Raw genomic sequence first — 26577 nt, 5'->3', positions numbered from 1 at the left:
GTAGACGATACCAATACGGAGGGGGAGAGTAAAATGATGTAGTTTCTATTGAACTAGAAGTAAAACAATGTGTAATGAATGGCAAAAAAACACAACATACCGAATATATTAAATATTCTCAATATAAGCATGGTTAAGCTGAATTGGAACCAATAATTGTTCCCCTCCGCGCGTGAGAAATGGTTTCGCTGAACGAGGATTTTGTTCCAACCTTCTAGCTAGCGAATACGGAGTTTCATGCAGTTGCTCAGTCCCACTGTGGCGGCAGCAGTGCGCATGAGGACCCACATACTTTGCAGGTCCTTTGTTGCGGAAATCGAAGATGACTTAACCTCGACAGACTATCAGCTGGCCAGGTAGTAAGGCATTAATCCCGGTATCATCTTTACTTATGACATTGTATGTTCATCCTCTTTTGGGTGTCTTTGTTGCCCAAAATTGTTTATTGATTGCTGAAGTTTGCTTGAGATGTTTTCCGTTGCTATAACTAACATGCAATAAGTTCAAAGAAGCATACAAAATTGTTCTTAGGCTAATTTATGGCTAGAGAAAGTCAAATATTGTCTAGAAACTTGGAAGTGTTGCCTGCTTGTTATCCATGTTTTCATAATAGCAAGTGTTTGATAAATGATGATTATCGTGTTCTATTTATATTAAAATGGGCAACTGCACAATGTCATTGAGGAACAAGGCAAATACCGTGTTGCGATTCTGTGCAAATTAACTTGCTTGCTTTCTAGCTGCCTGATGCGCATGACTCCACAGTAGTAGAACAGCGCGTAGTCGTATAGGAAAATAGAGAGGAGTTGATTGATAGATCATTTTCTTTGTGCGCAGTGGTTGGGCCACTGGGACAAAAGCCTTACTGTATTCAAGGCTCCAGCTCTGTAACGCGGTTCGGTTGTCTGTACTTGACTCAACTCAACCCCCCCCCCCCCTCGCCCTTTCCAACCCGTACTCACTCTTGTGGAGTTCTACTTTTTTCTCTCCTCCTCTGAACCTAGCCTAGGCACCCTCACTAGGGCTACCTCTCATCATGCTTGCATACCCTCAGATATACAGAGGGGGAATTGTAGAGCTGGATATGCTATTATTATGGTTGTGCAGACACATTGAGGTTTGGGCAATTCCACAGTAACAGAGTGATGCTGAGACTCACTTTTTCACTTTAAAATGTATGCGAAGTAAAAACCATTGATTGCTAAGTTTAACAAACCATACACCTATACTGAGTGTACAAAACATTATGAATATTCCCGAGTGGTGCAGCGGTCTGAGTCACTGCATCTCAGTGCAAGAGGCTTCACTACAGTCCCTATTTCGAATCAAGGCTGTATCACAACCGGCCGTGATTGGGAGTCGGATGGGGCAGCGCACAATTGGCTCAGCGTCGTTCGAGTTTGGCCAGGGGTAGGTCTTCATTGTAAATAAGAATTTGTTCTTTAACTGATTTGCCTAGTTAAATAAAGGTTCAATTTACAAATCAAATAATACTTGCTCTTTCCATGACATAGACTGACCAGGTGAATCCAAGTGAAAGCTATTATCCCTTATTGATGCAAATTGTTAAATCCACTTCAATCAGTGTAGATGAAGGGGAGGAGACAAGTTAAAGAAGGATTTTTAAGCCTTGAGACCAGTGAGACATGGATTATGTGTGCTCCATTCAGAGGGTGAATGGGCAAGACAAAATATTTAAGTGCCTTTGAACAGGGTACGGTAGTAGGTGCCAGGCACACCGGTTTGTGTCAAGAACTGCAACACTGCTGTTTTTTTCATACTCAACAGTTTCCTGTTTGTATCAAGAATGGTCCACCACCCAAAGGACACCCATCCAACTTGACACAACTGCTGTGAGGTTTGGAGTCAACATGGGTCAGCATCCCTGTGGAATGCTTTCGACACCTTGTAGAGTCCATTCTCCGAGGAATTGCGGCTTTTCTGAGCGCAAAAGACGTGTGCGTGTGTGTGTGTGTGTGTGTGTGTGTGTGTGTGTGTGAGGGGTGTAACTCAATATTAGGAAGGTGCTCTTAATGTTTTGTACACTCAGTGTATATGCAGAAGTCCACTTTTAAAAATTGCCACTGAACATTTTACAAAAACACATTTACTTGAAGAACAGTGCAGATGCAAAGTTTGGTAACAGAATGACAGTAATATCTTCCTCATTTCTCTATGTGACAACGTTTTTCAAAAACTGAAATATCTACTTTGAATTGAGATTCAAAGATGTCTGAAAAAGAATGGGGTATCAGCTATGATATGACCCCTTGAGTTTGAAACCAAACTATTTTGGTTATTTAACTACAGTAAGTGAAGTGGATCAACAGAATAACATCATGGGTCCTTGATCTGTAATGTACAGAAATGCATAATTATCAATGTCATTATCTTCATGGTGATGTATCCTGAATAAGTACACAAAGCTAGAAAAATGTAATATCCTCCTATACATGTTTGGGTATTATGCTACACACTGGCTATAATTCTAATGAGCCCCTCCCCCAAACAAGACCAAATGTGGTTGGCCCAGACAGGACCAAATCTGTACCAATAATAAACATCTCTGTTTTTCAAGTTTGGACATCACAGCCAAGCCAGCAAATGTGGAGGAGGAGTCAACATTTACATTTACATTTAAGTCATTTAGCAGACGCTCTTATCCAGAGCGACTTACAAATTGGTGCATTCACCTTATGACATCCAGTGGAACAGTAGTGCATCTAAATCTTTTAAGGGGGGGGGGGGGTGAGAGGGATTACTTTATCCTATCCTAGGTATTCCTTAAAGAGGTGGGGTTTCAGGTGTCTCCGGAAGGTGGTGATTGACTCCGCTGTCCTGGCGTCGTGAGGGAGTTTGTTCCACCATTGGGGGGCCAGAGCAGCGAACAGGAGTCAAGATGGAGTGTCTTGTTAACGTCCAAAAGTGGAAGTCGCATAACAGGCTCTCTTTCCATTTCCCCTTGTTTGTGACCCCGCAGAGGGTGGTACAGTAGAGCACAGTAGAATACAGTAAAGAAAATAAAGTAGAGTATAGAGTATTGAAACTGAATGAGCACACCATTCAGACCAACTTTGTCCAAGTTGCATTTAAAGTGAGAAGAGATAAAGTACAGTACATTAGAGTATATTACATCACTCGTGTGTGTGTGCTCTACTGTACTGAACTCTACTGTAATTCATTATACTGTACTGTGCTCTACTGCAACTTTGGTTTGTGACTAAAATTACTTCCCATTGTGGCCAATTCAATTGCAGTCATTCTGTTACAGATTTTATGGTCACTCTGTTACCAATTTGTGATGCGTTGTAATCACTTAATAATTCATAACAACATTACTGTCAGTAAAAACACTAACTAAATGGTAGGTCTACCTTTATTTATTACTTATGTGAACCTTCATAATCCTCCACTCTTCATGAGTGAGATAAAATATGTGGGTTTTTGGTAACACTGACAAGACACTAGGCAGTATTTCTTAAACTTACAGACGGCATATAGTTTTTGCTAAACTATGTTGATTTTAGTTGGCAGGGGTCTTCACTTCATCTTTATTGTGTTTTGATGTATCTCTAATACCTTTTAAGACTTTTAGACTTCTAGTAGATTTTTAAGACCTATTTTCCATCTGTGTGACCAGAAAACAAAGCCTTTGCTTATTCCTCATTTTTAGGATGGAAAATCGTTGAAAAATGTATACATGCCTTCATTTCCCAGAAATGTAGACTTTTAGCTTCCATTTCACACCTAATTTCCACTTTCATGTCATGCTTTGTGCCTGTAACCCTTGTCTGTTTTCAGGAACTGTAAGTCGAGGGTAATGTGGCTTTATTATAACATTTTATTGACACACTCCTCCGCACTGCGATCTGAGAAGAGATTGATAGTCGTCTGTGGTGTTCCATGAGTTATCATACACACACACACACACACACTGGGCAAGACACCACACTCAACAGTATATTTCAGTCTTCTCGTTGTGGTTTAGCAGAGGATGGGTGCAGCGGGTATATCTTGATATGAGTCACTTTGTTCTTTGTTTTTGTTGCTGAATGGAATGCAACCCCTAGACTTTTCAGAAAACTCTTCAAATGCAACTTGAACAAAGTGGTGTGCTCATTCAATTTCATGAGTTCAGACAATCAAACTTCTCCTCTACTCTCTAAACAAAACAATCAAAGTGTTGCTGTATTGTTAGATTGCATTGTTTTTGGAGTCTTATTTTGTATCATGGTTGGAGTTTGTAATGTAATTGGGGGGGGGGGCTACAGAATGTTTGGGTACACTGAATTAAAGTACAACTGACAATGGTACACTTTGTCTATGGGTTTGTCAGGGTCGTTTCCTTTGGGACTAGGGAAGTTATTGTTAAGGGTATTTGTTTTTTCCCTTCTGGTTATGTTGAGGGAGAGATGGTTGATATTTGCAGACATCAGGCACTACATTCCAGGCAGGACTGGTTTTGTATCAGGATGGCCTGAAATTCCATAGAATGCTTACAGTGTAACTGTGTATCTGTTCTCACCTCACCTGCTCTCTCTAGGTTTACTAAGGTGGTTATTGGCAAAAAAATACTGGTTTTAGTGAATGCCCCATGTTCATAGTTGACCTTTCCCCTTCTTACGTGCAGCCAGGAGGGAATTTACTCGTTCACTTGAAAACTAATCTCAGTTCAACTGGCAAACTAGGTGCAAAGTCAGGCTTAGATTGACTCAGATGCCCAGCTCTAGTGTCTAAATGCAAATGGGATGTTGATATGGGTAGGCCACCAGCCCTGTGTGTGTCTGAGGCAGTCTAGGGGCTGTTTGTTCAGGACAACAGTTTATTATGTGTTGGTTCATACTTCTTAGCTATGGTGGTACACACAGTTGTGATAACTAAGCTTTGGCTTGCTTGTGATAGCCAAAGAAAGCTGTGATACTCAGCATTGTTTAGTTTCACAATGATTGAAGATCATATCTTCTTTGCTGGACATTTATAATGTTTCTGCTTTTCTAATAACACATTTCTGTGTTCTATTCATGTGCTTTTCTAGTAACCGTTTTCTATGCTCATGCAAGTGACTGACTGATCGAATCCTCACTATCAGTAGCTGCAATTTGGCAGTACGCCTAGACTTTTGTTTTGAGAACATTTAAACATTGAACATTGAGAACGAAATATATCTCAGTTTGAAGGTCTCAGCTTAGAGAGAAGAAGCCTCGTGAGGTGTTGGTCTGTCACGTGTTATGAACCAGTATTGGTCGGTCACATGAATTAAACAAAATGGTAATGATGAATTCATTATGCTAAATCATGCAAATATAACTTCTCTATGTATAAGACAACTGCTGTACCTGTGTAAGAATTTCCACAACACTTCCTCAAACCTTTCCAGACAATCTGTTGTTATCAAACAACTATGCTGTGTCTAATTTAGTTGTATGCACTTTCAGGGTAAAGTACAACTTGGTTTGTTTAAAATCTTGCAGAGTAGGCCTCATTTAAGGAATCTCTGTCTATGTTTCTGTCATGAAGCATGCACATGTGTAGATAAGTCAACCTGTGCCCTGTACATGCCCCTTTGCCCTTTTGGGTGGTGGTATATACAGTGGGGCAAAAAAGTATTTAGTCAGCCACCAATTGTGCAAGTTCTCCCACTTAAAAAGATGAGAGAGGCCTGTAATTTTCATCATAGGTACACTTCAACTATGACAGACAAAATGAGGGGGAAAAAAATCCAGAAATTAATTTTTAATGAATTTATTTGCAAATTATGGTGGAAAACTTTTGTTATTGACCAAATACTTATTTATCTCAATACTTTGTTATATACCCTTTGTTGGCAATGACAGAGGTCAAACGTTTTCTGTAAGTCTTCACACACTGTTGCTGGTATTTTGGCCCATTCCTCCATGCAAATCTCCTCTAGAGCAGTGATGTTTTGGGGCTGTTGCTGGGCAACACGGACTTTCAACGCCCTCCAAAGATTTTCTATGGGGTTGAGATCTGGAGACTGGCTAGGCCACTCCAGGACCTTGAAATGCTTCTTACGAAGCCACTCCTTCGTTGCCCGGGCGGTGTGTTTGGGATCATTGTCATGCTGAAAGACCCAGCCACGTTTCATCTTCAATGCCCTCTCACGATACATGGCCCCATTCATTCTTTCCTTTACACGGATCAGTCGTCTTGGTCCCTTTGCAGAAAAACAGCCCCAAAGCATGATGTTTCCACCCCCATGCTTCACAGTAGGTATGGTGTTCTTTGGATGCAACTCAGCATTCTTTGTCCTCCAAACACGACGAGTTTAGTTTTTACCAAAAAGTTATATTTTGGTTTCATCTGACCATATGACATTCTCCCAATCTTCTTCTGGATCATCCAAATGCTCTCTAGCAAATTTCAGATGGGCCTGGACATGTACTGGCTTAAGCAGGGGGACACGTCTGGCACTGCAGGATTTGAGTCCCTGGTGACGTAGTGTGTTACTGATGGTAGGCTTTGTTACTTTGGTCCCAGCTCTCTGCAGGTCATTCACTAGGTCCCCCCGTGTGGTTCTGGGATTTTTGCTCACCGTTCTTGTGATCATTATGACCCCACGGGGTGAGATCTTGCGTGGAGCCCCAGATCAAGGGAGATTATCAGTGGTCTTGTATGTCTTCCATTTCCTAATGATTGCTCCCACAGTTGATTTCTTCAAACCAAGCTGCTTACCTATTGCAGATTCAGTCTTACCAGCCTGGTGCAGGTCTACAATTTTGTTTCTGGTGTCCTTTGACAGCTCTTTGGTCTTGGCCATAGTGGAGTTTTGAGTGTGACTGTTTGAGGTTGTGGACAGGTGTCTTTTATACTGATAACAAGTTCAAACAGGTGCCATTAATACAGGTAACGAGTGGAGGACAGAGGAGCCTCTTAAAGAAGAAGTTACTGGTCTGTGAGAGCCAGAAATCTTGCTTGTTTGTAGGTGACCAAATACTTATTTTCCACCATAATTTGCAAATAAATTCATTAAAAGTCCTACAATGTGATTTTCTGTCATTTTTTTTCTCTCATTTTGTCTGTCATAGTTGAAGTGTACCTATGATGAAAATTACAGGCCTCTCTCATATTTTTAAGTGGGAGAACTTGCACAATTGGTGGCTGACTAAATACTTTTTTGCCCCACTGTATATACAATGTATATATAATAACATTTTGTTGTTACTGTTCTGAACCTATTGCCTGCAAGTCGTCGTGACATTTCCAAGACGTCGTCAAATTCGCCACCCCATCCGTTGATTGTGCCTGTTGGTCTGTCATGTACAGAGCTCAAACCTTTTTTCCAGTCTGCCCTGTAGGCTACTGAGATTGCGCACGCCCGGTATCCAAACATGCAAGGCTTGAGATGTGGTCACTGGATAACTGTGTGTAGCTAGCTACCTAATTTAAATATCAACAGTACTCTCACAGCAGCACAACACTTGATAACATATTATTTACATCATTAATATTCAGTCTGGTTGTCTGACAAGCGTGGCAGAAAGACAGAGAGGAGAGGCTGCATCAACAACCCGCACAACAGCACCGACCCAACTCCATCCGGCAACAGCAACCCAACTCTGTCGACAACAGCAACACAGGTAGTCTAGACTCTAGCTAATCATTATAACCTAAAATATCCACACAAGCCACTAGCCAGCCAGCCAGCCAGCCATATAGAATAATATGAATATTTCTAGTGGTTAGAGTGTTGGGCCAGTAACCGAAAGGTTGCTGGATCGAATCCCCAAACTGACAAGGTAAAAATCTACCGTTCTGCCCCTGAACAAGGCAGTTAACCCCCTGACCCCCAGTAGGCCGTCATTGTATATAAGAATTTTGTTCTTAACTTGCCAAGCTAAATAAAGGTTATACAAATAAAAATAGATATTATTAAGTTATTATTTAAGAGCATTGAAGATAAATCACAATCGTAAAAAAAAAAATCTATCATCAATGATCAGTTGATAGCCCACCCTCTTTTCCCAATGTCAATCATGTCTTTAGGTGGCACCGTAACTAGCTTGCTTACAATTTGTCATTAGTCAGTATGAATTTTGAGATATGTATTTACATTTTTTTGCTTGAGCACCTGCCCCCTGAAAGGTATTGTGCATGGCCCTGCAAAGTAGATTTGCATGACAAGCATGATCTCCCAAACTATCCACTGCCGTGTTAAAAAATGGGTGTCCTTGATTCAATTTCTTCTTTTTAGCACAGTAAAACCTGAAAGGCCTATGCTGGAATCTGCATGTGAAACACAGTCAAGTTGAACAGGGTTGTCTCAGATAGCTAGACGGGCGGTAGGCAGACAAGAGGGACTTGTATTGGACATGGGATAGCTGTAGTAATTTATGGAGGTAATTAAACCAAGTAGGTTTTTAAAGGGGATCACTGTGTGTGTTTAAGACGCACACATTTGCAAGACCTTTGTGTGTGAGGCCCTCCATTCTCTAAGTGGGCAGCTGCGTGCCTGTGAGCAAGGCACTGTTCCATTCTCTCCCTCTCTCTGTAACCCTCTCACTCTCTCACTTTATCTCTCTCCACCTCTTTCTTTCTGTGGTTCCTTGGCCTAAGGCATTATGCAAAGCCTCCAGGAAAAAAAGGATTGTTAGCCATGCCTGTCTGTGCCTCTGTTGCACACATTTCATTTTAACGACGACCTTTTAACTCTATCTGTGTGACCTTCAGTCATAACTGCTCTGCTTCGCCCACCACGTCAAAGTCTGAGCTGAGTTCAAACAAATAGTAATGTTCACCGGTTCCCCTCGTGTTTCTGTGTATATATAAACACACATCCTCTCACTGTCATTTGCGTTTATTTTCAGCAAACTTAACAATTGTAAATATTTGTATGAACATAACAAGATTCAACAACTGAAACATAAACTGTTCCACAGACATGTGACTAACAGAAATGGAATAATGTCTCCCTGAACAAAGGGGGGGTCAAAATAAAAAGTAACAGTCAGTATATGGTGTGGCCACCAGCTGCATTAAGTACTGCAGTGCATCTCCTCCTCATGGACTGCACCAGATTTGCCAGTTCTTGCTGTGAGATGTTACCCCACTCTTCCACCAAGGCACCTGCAAGTTCCCGGACATTTCTGGGGGGAATGGCCCTAGCCATCACCCTCCGATCCAACAGGTCCCAGAACGAGCAGTATGGCTGGTGGCATTGTCATGCTGGAGGGTCATGTCAAGATGAGCCTGCAGGAAGGGTACCACATGAGGGAGGAGGATGCCTTCCCTGTAAGGCACAGCTTTGAGATTTCCTGCAATGACAACAAGCTCAGTCCAATGATGCTGTGACACACCGCCCCAGACCATGACGGACCGTCTACCTCCAAATCGATCCCGCTCCAGTGTACAGGCCTCGGTGTCACGCTCATTCCTTCGATGATAAATGTGAATCCGACCATCACCCCTTGTGAGACAAAACCTGCTACTCGTCAGTGAAGAGCACTTTTTGCCAGTCCTGTGGGTTTCTGCCCATAGGTGACATTGTTGCCTGTGAGGACCTGCCTTACAACAGGCCTACAAGCCCTCAGTCCAGCCTCTCTCAGCCTATTGCGGACAGACAGAGCACTGATGGAGGGATTGTGCGTTCTGGGTGTAGCTCGGGCAGTTGTTGTTGCCATCCTGTACCTATGATGCTTGGATGTACCGATCCTGTGCAGGTGTTACACGTGGTGTGCCACTGCGAGGACGATCAGCTGTCCATCCTGTCTCCCTGTAGCGCTGTCTTAGGTGTCTCATCATAAGGACATTGCAATTTATTGCCCTGGCCACATCTGCAGTCTTCTTGCAGCATACCTAAGGCACGTTCACGCAGAGTCAGTAGAAAGGCCTCTTTAGTGTCCTAAGTGACCTTAATTGCCTACCGTCTGTAAGCTGTTAGTGTCTTAACGACCGTTCCACAGGTGCATGTTCATTGATTGTTTATGGTTCATTGAACAAGCATGGGAAACAGTATTTAAACCCTTTTCACTGAAGATCTGTGAAGTTATTTGGATTTTTAAGAACGTCCTGAAAAAGGGACGTTTCTTTTTTTGCTGAGTTTATGTAATTTACATGATGCATTTGTAAATGTTGCATCTCGAATACCCACAGAGTCTGAGACCAGCTGGTGAGAAAAAAGGAGCCATTCTGACACCAGAGAAACCCCCAATCCCCTGTCAATGATAAGATGTGGTTTCAGTTGAACAGCATTTTCAGAAGGGAAGCATTTCTTTTAAAGCCCTGAGGCACATCGCCACATCTTTCTGTTTGTGTCTCATCACTAGTTTTAAATGTCTTCTTTGTATTTTCATCATTACCACTGATTGGTAAGAGGCCTTATGTTGAGATGGACAAAGAAAGGAGACTACTGAAGACTGTTGGGTTCAATAAGTCAGGGTTCAATGTAGTTATATTTCCTTGTGGACCGAACCTGAGAGAGATGAAGGACGGTGTTTCTGTCTAGACTTTCAATGAATGCACGTCCCCAAAAAGTGTGTACGTTGACATCCCATACATTGACTTTGGCTGAAAGAGAACTCCTGTCTGCATGGTGTAAAGTTTCCAGTGTTGTTCTTGCACTGCATTCTCCAGGGACGGACTGGGACAAGAATTCCGCACTGGCATTTTGTACACACCGGCCCACATCACTGTGCATGCCACCAACTTGATAACCCCCCAAAAAATATATATATTATTTTAGGGTTGGGCACTATCCAGAGTGAGCAAAGCTGTCATCAAGGCAAAGGATGGCTACTTTGAAGAATCTCAAATATAAAATATATTTTGATATGTTTAACACTTTTTTGGTTACTGCATGATTCCATATGTGTTTTGTCATAGTTTTGATGTCTTTATTATTATTAAAATAGTACAAATAAAGAATAACCCTTGCATGAGTAGGTGTCCAAACTTTTGACTGTATGAGCTACCAAATGTAATATGGGCAAATTTAATTTTTGGTGAGTTTGGACATTTACAAGTGAATGTGAACGAGATACATTGTGCAAATGAACAAAGTTTTGATGCAAGCTTGCCTGAAGGAAGAATAGTACTGGCTCTGGAGCAGTATGTGTCAACACTTTGTCTTTGTGGAGTCTGGAGTCGCTAGGGCAACGGGCCTTCCTGCTCTGCTCAGAGAAGATGGGGGAGGAGCAGAACGGAGAGGAGAAAAAACACAAGGAATTTTGTGTTTCAGTTATACTTCTCCACTCGGATGAGAATTCACGAACTGGCACTCTATCAGCAGACAGCTCTCTGATACCTACACAAAGTTGAGACCTTCCTGTCTCCGACAGGGACAAGGGGACAAACGTCCAAATCTGTGTTTTTTCCCGCAATTGCATTTTGAAATGTAATCCGATCAGAATGCATTTTTCTGTCAAGAGCATGAGGGGAGAGGAGAGTGGTCCGCTCATCACAGCAGCATGCCCCAGCAAAACAGGCACATGGGCAGGGCAGACACTTTCATTACAGGAATCATGAGAATAATGCACCTTACTGTTTGGAAAAATCCATGATCTTTGGGGACTCCCAAGTGGCGCAGCGATCTAAGGCACCGCATCTCAATGCTAGTGGCGCCACTACAGACCCTGGTTCGATTCCAGGCTGTATCACAACTGGTTGTGATTGGGAGTCCGATAGGGTGGCGCACAATTGGCCCGGCGTCGTCCAGGTTCGGGTTTGGCTGGGGTAGGCCACCATTGGAAATAAGAATTTGTCTTCACTGACTTGCCTAGTTAAATATAGGTAAAGAAATATATATTGGCTGTCGAACTGATAACAAGTCGGAGCTGGACTCTGCTGATGCCGTGTTTTGAATGTGAGTTTGCGTGACCTCAGGCTATCAGAAAACCAGGCCGGTCCATTTTGGTAGGGTGCCCACCGTTGCCCACTGATCAGCCAAAGGCTCATTATAGATTAGTATAACTGAAAAATGGCTTAATATCATATTTTTAAAAAAAAATCTTAGCAGGCCCATGGGCCTGTGTGTGTGTGTCAATTTCGACCAGCCCACCCAACTAAAAAATGGTTCAGCCCGTCTGGCATTTGCCAGAATTGCCAGATAGCCAAACCGCCCCTGACCTAATCTTAGGCTCCTGTTTTTATCTTGAGATGAGAGGTGCTTGTATAACTTTTTTTGTCAAAGTTAAACCACAGACCTCGTGTCTGGATGATTTCTCCCTTTGTGTGTGTGTGTGTGTGTGTGTGTGTGTGTGTGTGTGTGTGTCACGGGCAACCACCTCTAAATCATACACCCTGAATTCCCTATCGACATCTGAAGTAAACCTCATGTTTTGCTTTCTTTAGTTATTCACTATCATAAGACGTCTATAATGAATGGCGAAAGACTCATTCTTCTGTTTATTTTCCACCTTCTCCTTTCCTCCTTTTCTTATCAACACCGCATATCTCCTGTCGGAGTCAGTTAAGGTTCGGTTAGACTTTCTGTTGATTCTGTCTAAAATGTAATCCCTCAATTATACACCCTTAAAAAAAGAAATAGAAAGTTTCCGAGTGATGTGCAAACAACCAAATTCAACGTATTAGGAAGCAGATCTTGTTTTCCATGCTAGTGCTGAAGCAGTGGGCTTCCTGCACTTTACAGTTTGTCACAGTATTTGCCATTGTATTTCACAGTTTCTCTGCCAATAAGTTTAGCCTCACATGATTGTGAAGATGAATGAGCTAAAGGAAATCATGTTTCTTCCATCCCAGTTGTGTTCATAACGGTAGCTAAATTAGGGTCGGTGTGTTCTGGCAATCTCTTTGCACTACACCTTCATCTTTTACATTATGTGAACGATAATGTCTCTCATTAAAGCCACGGAAGTTCAAGGCCGACCGCTGTGCCGCAGGTTTTGTTTGCAGAAAAAAGGAATTTAAATAAACATTTTCAACACAGTCATGGTACCAATAATTGCTTCTGTTACACCAGAATAATGTTCTTGAATGGATTATGTGAAAATTGTACACAGAAGACGTTATAAGGATAAGTAGCGAATGGCAGTCGGTCGGCCTCCAACTTCAGATACTCAATGAGAGGGGGCAGCACTAAGCTAGCCTGCAACGTCTTCTGGTGTAACTCAAACTGTGCATGTTATGTCTACATAAATCTCCCACATGAGAAGCCATCTTAACCGACTTCCTTGGCTTCAAATACGCTATTGAGTCTTCACATAGGAACATCACGTTACCGATGGCTTTGTCCATTCATATATATATAGTCATGGGCACAGACATTGACCCGTTTTTTTCCCAACCCTGGATCCATCCATCCACCCACACTCACACACATACACATTAATACATACAAACACACACACACATACACATTAATACATACACACACTCACACGCATACACATACACACACACTCACACACATACACACACATACACATTAATACACACACACACATACACATTAATACTCACACACATACACATTAATACATACACACACACACACACACAGCTTTCAAGACAGTTGCCAAGAAAGTAACAGATGGATGTTTGGTTGAATGGGTAAGGCTCACCTTTCTCATGAATGAGTGGATGTCTTGACTCAATGGAATGCCCATAATTGTCCGTCACCCAACACTCCCCCATTCTCACACCATTCATCGACTATGCTCCCCCATACGAGACCTGCAGTGTTATCAAATCAAATTGTATTGGTCACATACACATGGTTAGCAGATGTTAATGCGAGGGTAGCAAAATGCTTCTGCTTCTAGTTCCGACAGTGCAGTAATATCTAACAAGTAATCTAACAATTCCCCAACAACTACCTAATACACACAAATCTAAAGGGGTGAATGAGAATATGTAAATGTAAATGTATGTATGAGCGGCAGTATATACATATGATATGAGTAATGTAAAATATGTAAACATTATTTAAAGTGGCGTTGTTTAAATTGACTAGCGAACCATTTATTAAAGTGGCCAGCGATTGGGTCTCAATGTAGGCAGCAGCCTCTGAGTTAGTGATTGATGTTTAGCAGTATGATGGCCTTGAGATAGAAGCTGTTTTTCGGTCTCTCGGTCCCAGCTTTGATTCACCTGTGCTGACCTCGCCTTCTGGATGGTAGTGGTGTGAACAGGCAGTGGTTGTTGTCCTTGATGATCTTTTTGGCCTTCCTGTGACATCGGTTGCTGTAGATGTACTGGGGGGCTGGTAGTTTGCCCCCAGTTATGCGTTGTGCAGACCACACTACCCTGTAACTAGCTTGGAGGGGACAGCTACCCAAGACATGCAATATGGGATTGGAAGTGACTGTCTGTAGAACATCACCTATTTACACACCATACTGTAGGAGTGGTCCCCTTCCTTAGCCTTTATGGATTCCTGTGAGGTGGATTAATCATGATGGTCTGCTCTGGAAGCTCTCATGTAACGTATCCCTGGTGGATAAGGGCCTGATTTAATGTACATAGAGCAGCCTGTCTGGGGTAATGGGAGAAACCATATACTGAGGGAGGGGGTGAGAGAGGAGGTAATTAGTAGGATACCTGATGTGTGGAGAGCCATGGCTGGCATGCAATGGTTTTTCCAGAGGCCAAGGGGGCCCCTGGCCTAATCCTTCTTAATAACAGTCTCCAACCCCTGGACCAACCCAGTTCAGTTTTGTGCTACAGATTAGGAAGAAGTGGTCCTAAATCATCTTTGAAGAGCATATAATTATTGCTCATTAGGGCTGGCACAATTACCATATAACCATGCAACCAACATTTTTTTGTTTTTATTCACCTTTATTTAACTAGGTAGGCCAGTTGAGAACAAGTTCTCATTTACAACATGGATGATAAAATAACCGTAAACATTTAATTTTTTGGGGGGGTGGGGGTGGAACAAACAGCTGACTGAAACGAGTGGTTCGTGTGGTTGAGTGATTAAGAAATCATAGGCCCCTGGGCCCAGGGGTGTCAGTCCCGGTAAGCCCCTGCATTAATCCGTCCCTGTATGTCTCTAGCTTTAAAATGGCAACAAAGCAGCGGTATTGTAATCGACACACACTTAGACCTCCAGTGTGTACCTGTGTGTTTGCCTACGTGTGTGTGTGTGTGTGTGTTTGTTTGACATGTCAGCGCCCTGGAAACCTTTCTCAAGAAAGGTGTGTCTTCTCTGTTTTGTTTTTCTGTTTGTCACAGGACTGGGTTGTCATGGTCACTGCTCTTTCAGAGAAAAATAAATTAATGGACTTTAAAACTGCTCATAGAGATAGACAGTTTTTATTTGTCTAGAAGCTCATGGTCACTGTTGTTAAAGAAATGTAATTGAGAATTGACTAGGAAGGCCAAAATCAACTGCAGTTACTCCACATCAAATCAGATGTTGTCAAGTAAAAAGCTGAATGAATGAGAGCTGCTTTGTGTATGTTCTCACCAGGCTCCTGTTGCATGATGGGGTGGTGTTTGGGACAAAGTGTCCAGCTAATGGCTGCTGGGCTGATGGTCGGAGGGCGGCTTGGTATGCAGTGACCTCTCCAGACCCGTTTTACGACCTCATCCTCAACACGAGAAAGGGCTGACCCAGCATTAACTCTTCATGCCCACACAGACGCTACTTGAGACTTTCACAAGAGAATGGTAGCTCTCCTTCTCTCCCAGTGGGCCTGAAAACACCACCTGATGAGGAAGAATAATTTTTGTAACACCTTTTTAAGCAACTATAACATAGTATAGTCAATAGTGTGTCTTTTGTCATTAAATCTCCCGACATACTTTATATATATATATATGAGAGAGAGGGAATTTTAAAACACAATACAACCAAACATGTGGATAATGCATTTACAATCATCGAGGATGACACAACAAAGTTAGGAAACTTGTTTCCATTGTGGTCCTCTTAAATGGTTAAAAAGTACAATCTTCAACATAGTAGGCCTAGGCTCCACAGTAGACCTAGCCTACTAGCCATACTTTGGTTGCACATATAACACAAAACAAAGGACAGGATAACATTGTCATAGCCCAGGGGTACTCAACTCTTACCCTATGACAGGGTTCCCAACTGGCGACCCACGGGTGATTTTATTTGGCCCACAAAGTAATGAGCAAAAAAATATATACATATAGATTTTAATATTAAAATTGTTGGACATAATAGACTGTAAAAACACCATCAAATCAGCTCCAACAGATTTTAATTTGGAAATCTGTTTCCACGCACAATAGAGATATGTGATCGTATGCAGATGTAAGCAAGGTTTGAAATTATGATGTTTTAGTCAAATATTATATCTGTTTGGGCTTTTGGCGGTCAATTTACTGTATACAAATTATTTGTAATTATATTCCGGCCCCCTGCCCATCCGCTCAAGAAAAAAATCGTCCCACGGCTGATTCTAGTTGATGATCCCTGCCTTTTGAGGTCCGGAGCCAGGTGGTTTTCTGTTTTACCTGATAATTAATTGCACACACCTGGTGTCCCAGGTCTAATTCCCTGATTGAAAAAATGCAGTGGAACTGGCTTTGAGGTCCATTACATACAGACATTAAATAGATCTATTTGTTCTTTTTCTTTGACTCGCCCTCTCATCAACCCCAAGTTGCAGAGTTCATTGATGCGATGTGTTTGTTTATTTAAACATAACTGATCAAAGCTGTGACACTAGATGCGCTCCTCACAAGTTTACCGTAACCACATCCAATCAGTGATGGACACTAAACACTGTGCCACAGAACCTTACAGTGCCCCATATTGTCCCCCCAGGTGCCCATTCATGTGCCTGTGCAGAATCAGCCTGGGCATGGTGCCATTACCAGTACTGCCCTTTCAAATCCTTCTCAGTAATCGACCATTGAGAGCCAAGGGGCCTGTGCCCAGACCCAAATTCTATAATGAAGAAAAATCTGGTTAGAATTACTGTTAGGTGCAGTACATCCCCTATGGAATTGGATCATATTTAGCTTTTTTTTCCTTTCGGGATATATAAATATAATTATTATTGACATTTAATATGGTCCCTTTTTGGGCCTAAACTTGAATTGGAGCCAAAGAGTCTGCCATCTGCTGCAGTATAATTTACTCAGATATTAAACATGTTTTACAAGCATGGAACCATGGTTAAAATGTTACACGAGGCAACCTTAAGTTGAAGATGTACCACAGAAATGTGCCAATGTAGAACTACTAGGGTTTTTGAGATTCCTCAAGTTTATTAAGCGAATAAAGGAGAAGGGGGTAGCTGGTGCCTAATATGGCGATTGGAGTGTGGGCATGTCAAAAGGAAAGTAGTGGGTGTGTCGAAAGCACTTTGCTATATGTTCGAACGGTTTGATTAAGCTGGAGTTTTTTGTTTCTTACCATGCACCTACTGTATATTGAGCTACCATACCGTGAGAGTGTGGGCTTCTGTTTTGAAGCCAGAGGATGAGTCTGAGTTGTATTTCACACTTAGTTTTGCACAAATAATTGTTACATTTCAGTTATGAAACTGACTGTTTATTTGTTACTGATGATGGGTGTACTGTAGCTTCATGCGTTGTATGCGTGTGCCTACTGTGACAGTCACCCTGATATTGGCTACTAGGTAACTACTTTGCACGCTGTTGTCAGATAGTAGTGCTTGGCAAGCGTGTACGAAGGGCACTGTGTCCCAGTGTTGTTGCCGTTCATTCCATCCCCATTGAGTAGTAGACCGTACTGTATGTATCAGTATTATTTATTTCTTGTGTAGGTTGCTAACCTACTTGAAATAGGTAGGCGGCAGGTAGCCTAGCGGTTAAAAGCATTGGGCCAGTCGCTCTGGATAAGAGCGTCAACTAAATTACAAAAGTGTAAATAAAATAATGGGAGGAACTAAATTGTCAAGTTAGTTACCGTCGGCGACATGACCATGATACAGCAGCCCATGAGTAGGAAGCACCTCAGGTTGGCAGGCAAGTCAATACAGCACTGGTCGCCGGCTAATTGACTCGTCGTGCAGCCCAATCAGCCACGCAAAACGATTTGTTGATTCACTTTCCATATAACCACTCCTTTCAACACACCCACTCACCCATATTCCGGTCACCATATTGGGCTATAGCTACCCATACTTGAAATAAAATGTGAGCATTGACCAGTAGGCCTAATGTGGCCAACGTAAGTCCTCCTAAGTCCCAAGGTGTCCTAGTTCTGCATCATGTGGAATTGGATCACATGGCTCCCTCTCCCATGACCCCTTGTTGAAACCTAGGTTACACACATGCCCCCTCTAGACTCATAAGGCCCAGTCCTGCTCCGCCACCCCCTCTAGCCTCACCAGCCCAGTCCTGCTCTGCAACCCCCTCTAGCCACACGAGGCTCAGTCCTGCTTCGCCACCCCCTCTAGCCTCACGAGGCCCAGTCCTGCTTCGCCACCCCCTCTAGCCTCACGAGGCCCAGTCCTGCTCCGCCACCCCCTCTAGCCTCACGAGGCCCAGTCCTGCTCCGCTACCCCCTCTAACCTCACGAGGCCCAGTCCTGTTCCGCCACCCCCACTAGCCTCACGAGGCCCAGTCCTGCTCCGCCACCCCCTCTAAACTCACAGGCCCAGTCCTGCTCCGCCACCCCCTCTAGCCTCACGAGGCCCAGTCCTGCTTCGCCATCCCCTCTACACTCACGAGGCCCAGTCCTGCTCCGCCACCCCCTCTACACTCACGAGGCCCAGTCCTGCTTCGCCATCCCCTCTAGCCTCACGAGGCCCAGTCCTACTCCGCCACCCCTCTAGCCTCACGAGGCCCAGTCCTGCTTCGCCATCCCCTCTACACTCACGAGGCCCAGTCCTGTTCCGCCACCCCCTCTAAACTCACGAGGCCCAGTCCTGCTCCGCCACCCCCTCTAAACTCACGAGGCCCAGTCCTGCTCCGCCACCCCCTCTAGCCTCACGAGGCCCAGTCCTGCTCCGCCACCCCCTCTAAACTCACAAGGCCCAGTCCTGCTCCGCCACCCCCACTAGCCTCACGAGGCCCAGTCCTGCTCCGCCACCCCCTCTAAACTCACAAGGCCCAGTCCTGCTCCGCCACCCCCTCTAGCCTCACGAGGCCCAGTCCTGCTCCGCCACCCCCTCTAAACTCACGAGGCCCAGTCCTGCTCCGCCACCCCCTCTAGCCTCACGAGGCCCAGTCCTGCTCCGCCACCCCCTCTAAACTCACAAGGCCCAGTCCTGCTCCGCCAAACCCACTAACCTCACGAGGCCCAGTCCTGCTCCGCCATCCCCTCTACACTCACGAGGCCCAGTCCTGCTCCGCCACCCCCTCTACACTCACGAGGCCCAGTCCTGCTTCGCCATCCCCTCTAGCCTCACGAGGCCCAGTCCTGCTCCGCCACCCCCTCTAGCCTCACGAGGCCCAGTCCTGCTTCGCCATCCCCTCTACACTCACGAGGCCCAGTCCTGCTCCGCCACCCCCTCTAAACTCACGAGGCCCAGTCCTGCTCCGTCACCCCCTCTAGCCTCACGAGGCCCAGTCCTGCTCCGTCACCCCCTCTAGCCTCACGAGGCCCAGTCCTGCTTCACCATCCCCTCTACACTCACGAGGCCCAGTCCTGCTTCGCCACCCCCTCTACACTCACGAGGCCCAGTCCTGCTCCGCCACCCTCTCTAGTCTCACGAGACCCAGTCCTGCTCCACCGCCCCCTCTAACATCAAGAGGCCCAATCCTACTCCTCTGACTCCCAGGGATACATGGAGATAATGGGAATCATATGCCGGCAGTGGGCCTGCATGGGCTGGGCTGGCCCACATTAAACATTAGGAGACAACATGCCGTCATGGGACCAGAGAGGAGAGCAGAGCCATTGGTCTCTTTGGCCCCTGTGGGTGGAGGACAGCCTCTGGGACCCGTGAAGCCCTCCTTATGTCACTTCCTTTGTTACCCCACAGTTGGCAAGCACATTACCCCTTTCTTTGTCATGTAGTGTATCAATGCAATCTCACCGTCCAGTACTTTCTATCCTCTCCAACTGGCCCCATCATTTTTTAAATCATCAACCCTTACATTTTCTCTCTACCATATTTTATGGATAACCCAGAGTGGTCATGGGGTTAGCTGAGGAGCTCTGAAGGCTGTGGTAGCTGTGTCTGTTGGCCCACAGTAGAATCTGAAAGTAGACAATAGGCTGTTGATTGGAGGAACAGGCCTGGCCCTCTCTAATCAGCTGTTTTACAGCGTGTGGTCGGGACAACCCCAAGGTCACTGCAGTGATTGCTATTCCTGATATAGCCAAGCTCTGTCTGTCTGGGGGATTCAACTATACTGTTTTGGATTAGCTCCCTAGTGTTGTGAGTTAAACATTTTGTAGAGGAGGACTCAGTACATACTACAGAGTGAGCCTGTGGTGTGCTCTATATGTGGTGTCCAAGCCCAGTGTGCTGTATGTGTTTAGGCCCGTCTCTATCAGGGCCCTGCTGCCTGCCAAACAGACATACATTATGAGCAATCCTGCTGTCCTCCTCGCCCTGCGCCTGGGGACACACTGTTGTGGTTTGATAGAAAAAGGTCATCCTTGGCGTGCTCAACACACGTGTGCTCACGTCAAATCAAAATCAAGTCAAACTTTATTTGTCACATGCGCCGAATACAACAAGTGTAAACCTTACCATAAACCTTACTTACTTAAGCCCCTAACCAACAGTGATGTTCAAGAAGAGTTAAGAAAATATTTACCAAATAAACTAAAGTAAAAAATAAAATACAAAAATAATAAAAAGTAACACAATAACATAACAATAACGAGGCTATACAGGGTGTACTGGTACTGAGTTAGTGTGCGGGGGTACAGGTTAGTTGAGGTAATTTGTACATGTAGGTAGGGATGGATTGACTATGCATAGATAATAAACAACGAGTAGCAGCAGTGTACAAAACAAATGGGGGGGGGACAGTCTATGACTTGGGTGACTGGATTCTTTGGCAATTTTATGGGCTTTCCTCTGACACCGCCTAGATAGCAGGAAGCTTTGCCTAAGTGATGTACTGGGCCGTACGCACTACCCTCTGTAGCGCCTTACGGTCAGATGCCGAGCAGTTGCCATACCAGGTGGTGATGCAACTGGTCAGGATGCTCTCAATGGTGCAGCTGAATAACTTTTTGAGGATCTGGGGATGCCAAATCTGTTCATTCTCCTGAGGGGGAAAAAGTTTTGTCGTGCCCTCTTCACGACTGTCTTGGTGTGTTTGGACGATTATAGTTTGTTGGTGATGTGGACACCAAGGAACTTGAAACTCTCGACCCGCTCCACTACAGCCCCGGTGATGTTAATGGGGGCCTGTTCAGCCGCCTTCTCCTGTAGTCCACGATCAGCTCCTTTGTCTTGCTCACATTGAGGGAGAGGTTGTTGTTCTGCTACCACACTGCCAGTTCTCTGTCTCCTCCCTATAGGCTGTCTCATCATTGTTGGTGATCAGGCCTACCACTGTCGCCAGCAAACTTAATGATGCTGTTGGAGTCATGTTTGGTCACGCAGTCGTGGGTGAACAGGGAGTACAGGAGGGGACCAAGTACACACCCCTGAGGGCCCCAGTGTTCAGGATCAGCGTGACAGACGTGCTGTTGCCTACCCTTACCACCTAGGGGCGGCCCGTCAGGAAGTCCAGGATCCAGTTGCAGAGGGAGGTGTTTAGTCCCAGGGTCCTTAGCTTAGTGATGAGCTTTGTGGGCAATATGGTGTTGAACACTGACCTATAGTCAATGAACAGCATTCTCCCATAGGTGTTCCTTTTGTCCAGGTGAAAAAGGGCAGTATGGTGTGCGATTGAGATTGCGTCATCTGTGGAACTGTTGGGGCGGTATGCAAATTGGAGTGGGTCTAGGGTATCCAGGAGGATGCTGTTGATGTGAACCTTGACCAGCTTTACAAAGCACTTCATGGCTACCAACGTGAGTGCTATGGGGCAGTAATAATTTAGGCAGGTTACCTTCCCTTCCTTGGGCACAGGAACTATGGTGGTCTTCTTAAAACATGTAGGCATTAGACTCGGTTAGGGAGAGGTTGAAAATGTCAGTGAAGACACTTGCCAGTTGGTCTGCGCATGCTTTGAGTACACATCCTGGTAATCCGTCTGGCCCCGAGGCTTTGTGAATGTTGACCTGTTTAAAGGTCTTGCTCACATCGGCTACCGAGAGCGTTATCACACAGTCTGGTGCATGCTTCAGTGTTGTTTGCGTCGAAGCGAGCATAAGAGGTCGACCGATTATGATTTTTCAACGCCAATACCGATACCGAATATTGGAGGACCAAAAAAAGCAGATACCGATTAATCGGCCGATTTATTTATATATATATTTGTAATAATGACAATTACAACAATACTGAATGAACAAGGAACACTTTTATTTTAACTTAATATAATACATCAATAAAATCAATTTAGTCTCAAATAAATAATGAAACATGTTAAATTTGTTTTAAATAATGCAAAAACAAAGTGTTGCAAAACACAATACTCCATAATGACAAAGTGAAAACAGGTTTTCAGACAATTTTGCAAATGTATAAAAATGTCACAAAACCCTAAACACACAGCCAAGACAACGCAGGAGTGGCTTCGGGACAAGTTTCTGAATGTCCTTGAGTGGCCCAGCCAGAGCCCGGACTTGAACCCAATCAAACATCTCTGGAGAGACCTGAAAACATTTTTTATAAAAACATTTATTTAACCTTTATTTAACTAGGCAAGTCAATTAAAAACAAATTGCTATTTACATTTGCAAAATGTTTTTGCTTTGTCATTATGGGGTATTGTTTGTAGATTGATGAGGGGGGGGATAATTGAATACATTTTAGAATAAGTCAGTAACGTAACAAAATGTGGAAAAAGTCAAGGGGTCTGAATACTTTCCGAATGCACTGTATACAGTTGAAGTCGGAGGTTTACATACACTTAGGTTGGAGTCATTAAAACTTGTTTTTTCAACCACTTGTTAACAAACTATAGTTTTGGCAAGTCAGTTAGGACATCTACTTTGTGCATGAAACATCTAATTTTTCCAACAATTGTTTACAGACAGATTATTTCACCTATAATTCACTGTATCACAATTCCAGTGGGTCAGACGTTTACATACACTAAGTTGACTGTGCCTTTAAACAGCTTGGAAAATTCCAGAAAATTATGTCATGGATTTAGAAGCTTCTGAGGCTAATTGACATAATTTGAGTCAATTGGAGGTGTACCTGTGGATGTATTTCAAGGCTTACCTTCAAATTCAGTGCCTTTTTGCTTGACATCATGGGAAAATCAAAAGAAATCAGCCAAGACCTCCACAAGTCTGCTTCATCATTGGGAGCAATTTCCAAATGCCTGAAGGTACCACGTTCATCTGTACAAACAATAGTACGCAAATATAAACACCATGGGACCACACAGCCGTTATACCTCTCAGGAAGGAGACGCATTCTGTCTCCTAGAGATGAACGTACTTTGGTGCGAAAAGTGCAAATCAATCTCAGAACAACAGCAAAGAACCTTGTGAAGATGCTGGAGGAAACAGGTACAAAAAGTATCTATATCCACAGTAAAACGAGTCCTATATCGACATAACCTGAAAGGCTGCTCAGCAATAAAGAAGCTACTACTCCAAAACGGCCATAAAAAAGCTAGACTACGGTTTGCAACTGCACATGGGGACAAAGACTGTACTTTTTGGAGAAATGTCCTCTTGTCTCGTGACACAAAAATATTACTGTTTGGCCATAATGACCATCGTTATGTTTGGAGGAAAAAGGGGGAGGCTTGCAAGCCGAAGAACACCATCCCAACCGTGAAGCACGGGGGTGGCAGAATCATGTTGTGGGAGTGCTTTGCTGCAGGAGGGACTGCACTTCACAAAATAGATGGCATCATGAGGAAGGAAAATGTGGATATATTGAAGCAACATCTCAAGACATCAGTTAGGAAGTTAAAGCTTGGTCGCAAATGGGTCTTCCAAATGGACAATGACCCCATACTTCCAAAGTTGTGTCAAAATGGCTTAAGGACAACAAAGTCAAGGTATTGGAGTGGCCATCACAAAGCCCTGACCTCAATCCTATAGAAAATGTGTGGGCTGAACTGAAAAAGTGTGTGCGAGCAAGGAGGCCTACAAACCTGACTCAGGAACACCAGCTCTGTCAGGAGGAATGGGCCAAAATTCACCCAACTTATTGTGGCAAGCTTGTGTAAGAATATCCGAAACGTTTGACCCAAGTTAAACAATTTAAAGGCAATGCTACCAAATATTAATTGAGTGTATGTAAACTTCTGACCCAATGGGAATGTGATGAAAGAAATTAAAGCTGAAATAAATCATTCTCTCTACTATTATTCTGACATTTCACATTCTTAATATAAAGTGTTGATCCTAACTGACCTAAGCCAGGGAATTTTTACTAGGATTAAATGTCAGCAATTGTGAAAAACTGTATTTTGCTAAGGTGTATGTAAACTTCCAACTTCAACTGTATGTGTGTGTGTGCTCACCACATCTCTCTTTCTGTCTGTTGTTGCACAGGGATGGCTGAAGAGTGAGAGACGCTCCCCTAACACCCGAGGACATTCTGCCGATGGAAGGTGGTCATCTGCCCATCCAACCTGCCCAAAAGACTGTCTCCCCTCCGCCCTCAACTAAGATGGCTTCCCATGGCCTTCTCCTGCACTGGAATGGACTGGAGCAGAGCTGCACCCTACCATGGTGATCATATTCTCAAAAACACTGGAAAAGAAGAAGGGTGTCGATGATGTAAGGTCCAAAGACACTGAATTGCTGCTGGTGAGTAGAACTCTGCTAGACCTATAACTAAAGCACTGTAACAAGTACCTTACAGGTGCGTCTCTCTCTCTCAACTGACCTTGGAAACATGAGACGTGGGCTCTCTGTTGGCTTCTCTATAATACATCCTATTGTAGTTTTTGGCAGGGTGCTCGCCATCAAGGTCTTAAATTAATTTATATGATCTCTAGGTTGGCCCTTCTCAATAAATGGTATATTATTTTACCTCAGCAGTCGATGACATACAAGGGCTGCTTTTCAAATCAAGCAATTTGGGTGAAAAGGCTTCAACTGAAATTAAGCCCATGTGAGTAGTTGTACCTCTTTATAGCCCCCAGTGTGTACTGTAAGGTGTCTAGTAGTGCTGTCATGACACTGTTTTGTTGTGACGTTGAACCTAAGGTGTCTCCCAGCAATGTTAATGACTCTGTCCCTTTGCCCCATTTCTCTATGAGCTTGACTGCACCACCCTGTTTGTTCTCCTTTCTGAATTGTTCTATACGTTCTAGGACAAACAGGGATTGTGTGTGTGTGTGTGTGTGTGAGATGCTTGGAGAGTTATGTACGGACATGTTTAGAGTCTGATAAATGAGCCTAGTCTAAGCCATGTCCTCTTTGTCTGTTTCCCTCCATCTGTCCATCGACAGCGTAAGCACGGCACCATGAGCAGAGGGACTACCCTCTTCTCCTGTGGCACTGTGGGTGAGTGCATCCATCCCTCAGACTAAGGCCTTTGCTCTGTTATTCTCACCATTTTATGTTTCTTACCGTCTTGTATCAAGGCTTTATTTTCATTTTCTTTGTGTTGTTCACCAGCTTTATGTCTTGTTATAAGCTCCCCTCCCCTTTTAACTATTTCTACTGATCCCCTTCTGTCACTCTCTTTCTGTCTCACTTCTCTCTTTTACCATCTGTCTCTCGCCTCCCTCTCATGCCCAGTGTGCACCTGCCTTCACAATGAGCTGTGCACTGCACTCATTGGACTCAAAAGTAATGGAGTGTTGTGTGGCCTTTGTCAATGATTTCCTTGGCTCAGCGAATATCACCCCCCCCACCCCCTATGTTAAAAGACAAGCTACTGTAAGTAAGAGTTCCTTTGGACCACCCCGTCATCTGCCCCATGTACCGGAGAGGGGTACTGTAGATACTGTATCTGATACAGCTGACATAAGACATTGTATGCTGTTAAATGGCTTTTGCTGGGATTGCAGTCCTTTGCAGAACACATTTTTCCACTGGGCGAGGTCATTTCTTTTAGATGCTTTCTCCTATTGTCATTTTGTATTCTTGACATTCTTGTCAGGTCATGTCGTAGCCCCCGTCCATTGTTGTTTGGGACTGAAACAAAGACTTCCGCCCACCAAAGAGAGGGCAAAAATGGAGAGAAGCATTTGAAGGGATGGATTTGGACAGAGATGAGCCCCTGGTTGCCAATTGGGAATCAACAGAGATCTGTGCTAGCTTTGAGATCAGTAGCGGCTACATTAGCCAGAACCAGTGTGGTGTTTTGCCCACTGGACTGTCATATTCTTCCTTTGTGCCTGTGATGAATAATGTTGGCATATTCATTTGTCAAGTTCTGTCTGAATTTAAACTCAATTCAAGTCAGGCTGCATTTCTGTCATTGTTGGAGGAAGCCACCCACCCGGACTAAGACATATATTCCCCAGTCAGAGGACTTTTGGAAGTTCTCCTTCAGTCTAAACTTGTCTTCACTTAACTTTTCAGTTGGAAAAACCCCCATCAACAGTAAAACAAGTGGCACAACATTGTCCGGTTCATAGACCTGAAAGTCAGTGTTTGTTATGTGACTGGTACTGTTTTTGGCCAAACACCACCGTGCCACTGTTGCCCTT

The 26577-nt window shown here is 44.0% G+C and overlaps 1 protein-coding gene across 1 annotated transcript in view; it reads left to right on the top strand.

Moving 5' to 3' along the window:
* The first annotated feature begins 230 nt into the window (after positions 1–230).
* LOC115113201 (protein FAM53B-like) overlaps positions 231–26577 on the top strand; it is a 42278-nt gene continuing 15931 nt past the window's right edge. Inside the window, exons 1-3 of the mRNA XM_029640574.2 lie at positions 231–356; positions 24464–24721; positions 25369–25423. Coding sequence (XP_029496434.2) covers positions 24641–24721; positions 25369–25423 — 136 coding nt within the window. The 5' untranslated portion in view covers positions 231–356; positions 24464–24640. The remainder of the gene's footprint in view (positions 357–24463; positions 24722–25368; positions 25424–26577) is intronic.

The sequence above is a fragment of the Oncorhynchus nerka genome, linkage group LG28 (genome assembly GCF_034236695.1).
Source record: "Oncorhynchus nerka isolate Pitt River linkage group LG28, Oner_Uvic_2.0, whole genome shotgun sequence".
Taxonomy (NCBI): Eukaryota; Metazoa; Chordata; class Actinopteri; order Salmoniformes; family Salmonidae; genus Oncorhynchus; species Oncorhynchus nerka.
The sequence above is the reverse complement of the archived record's forward strand: the minus strand, read 5'-3'. Positions and strand labels throughout refer to the sequence as shown.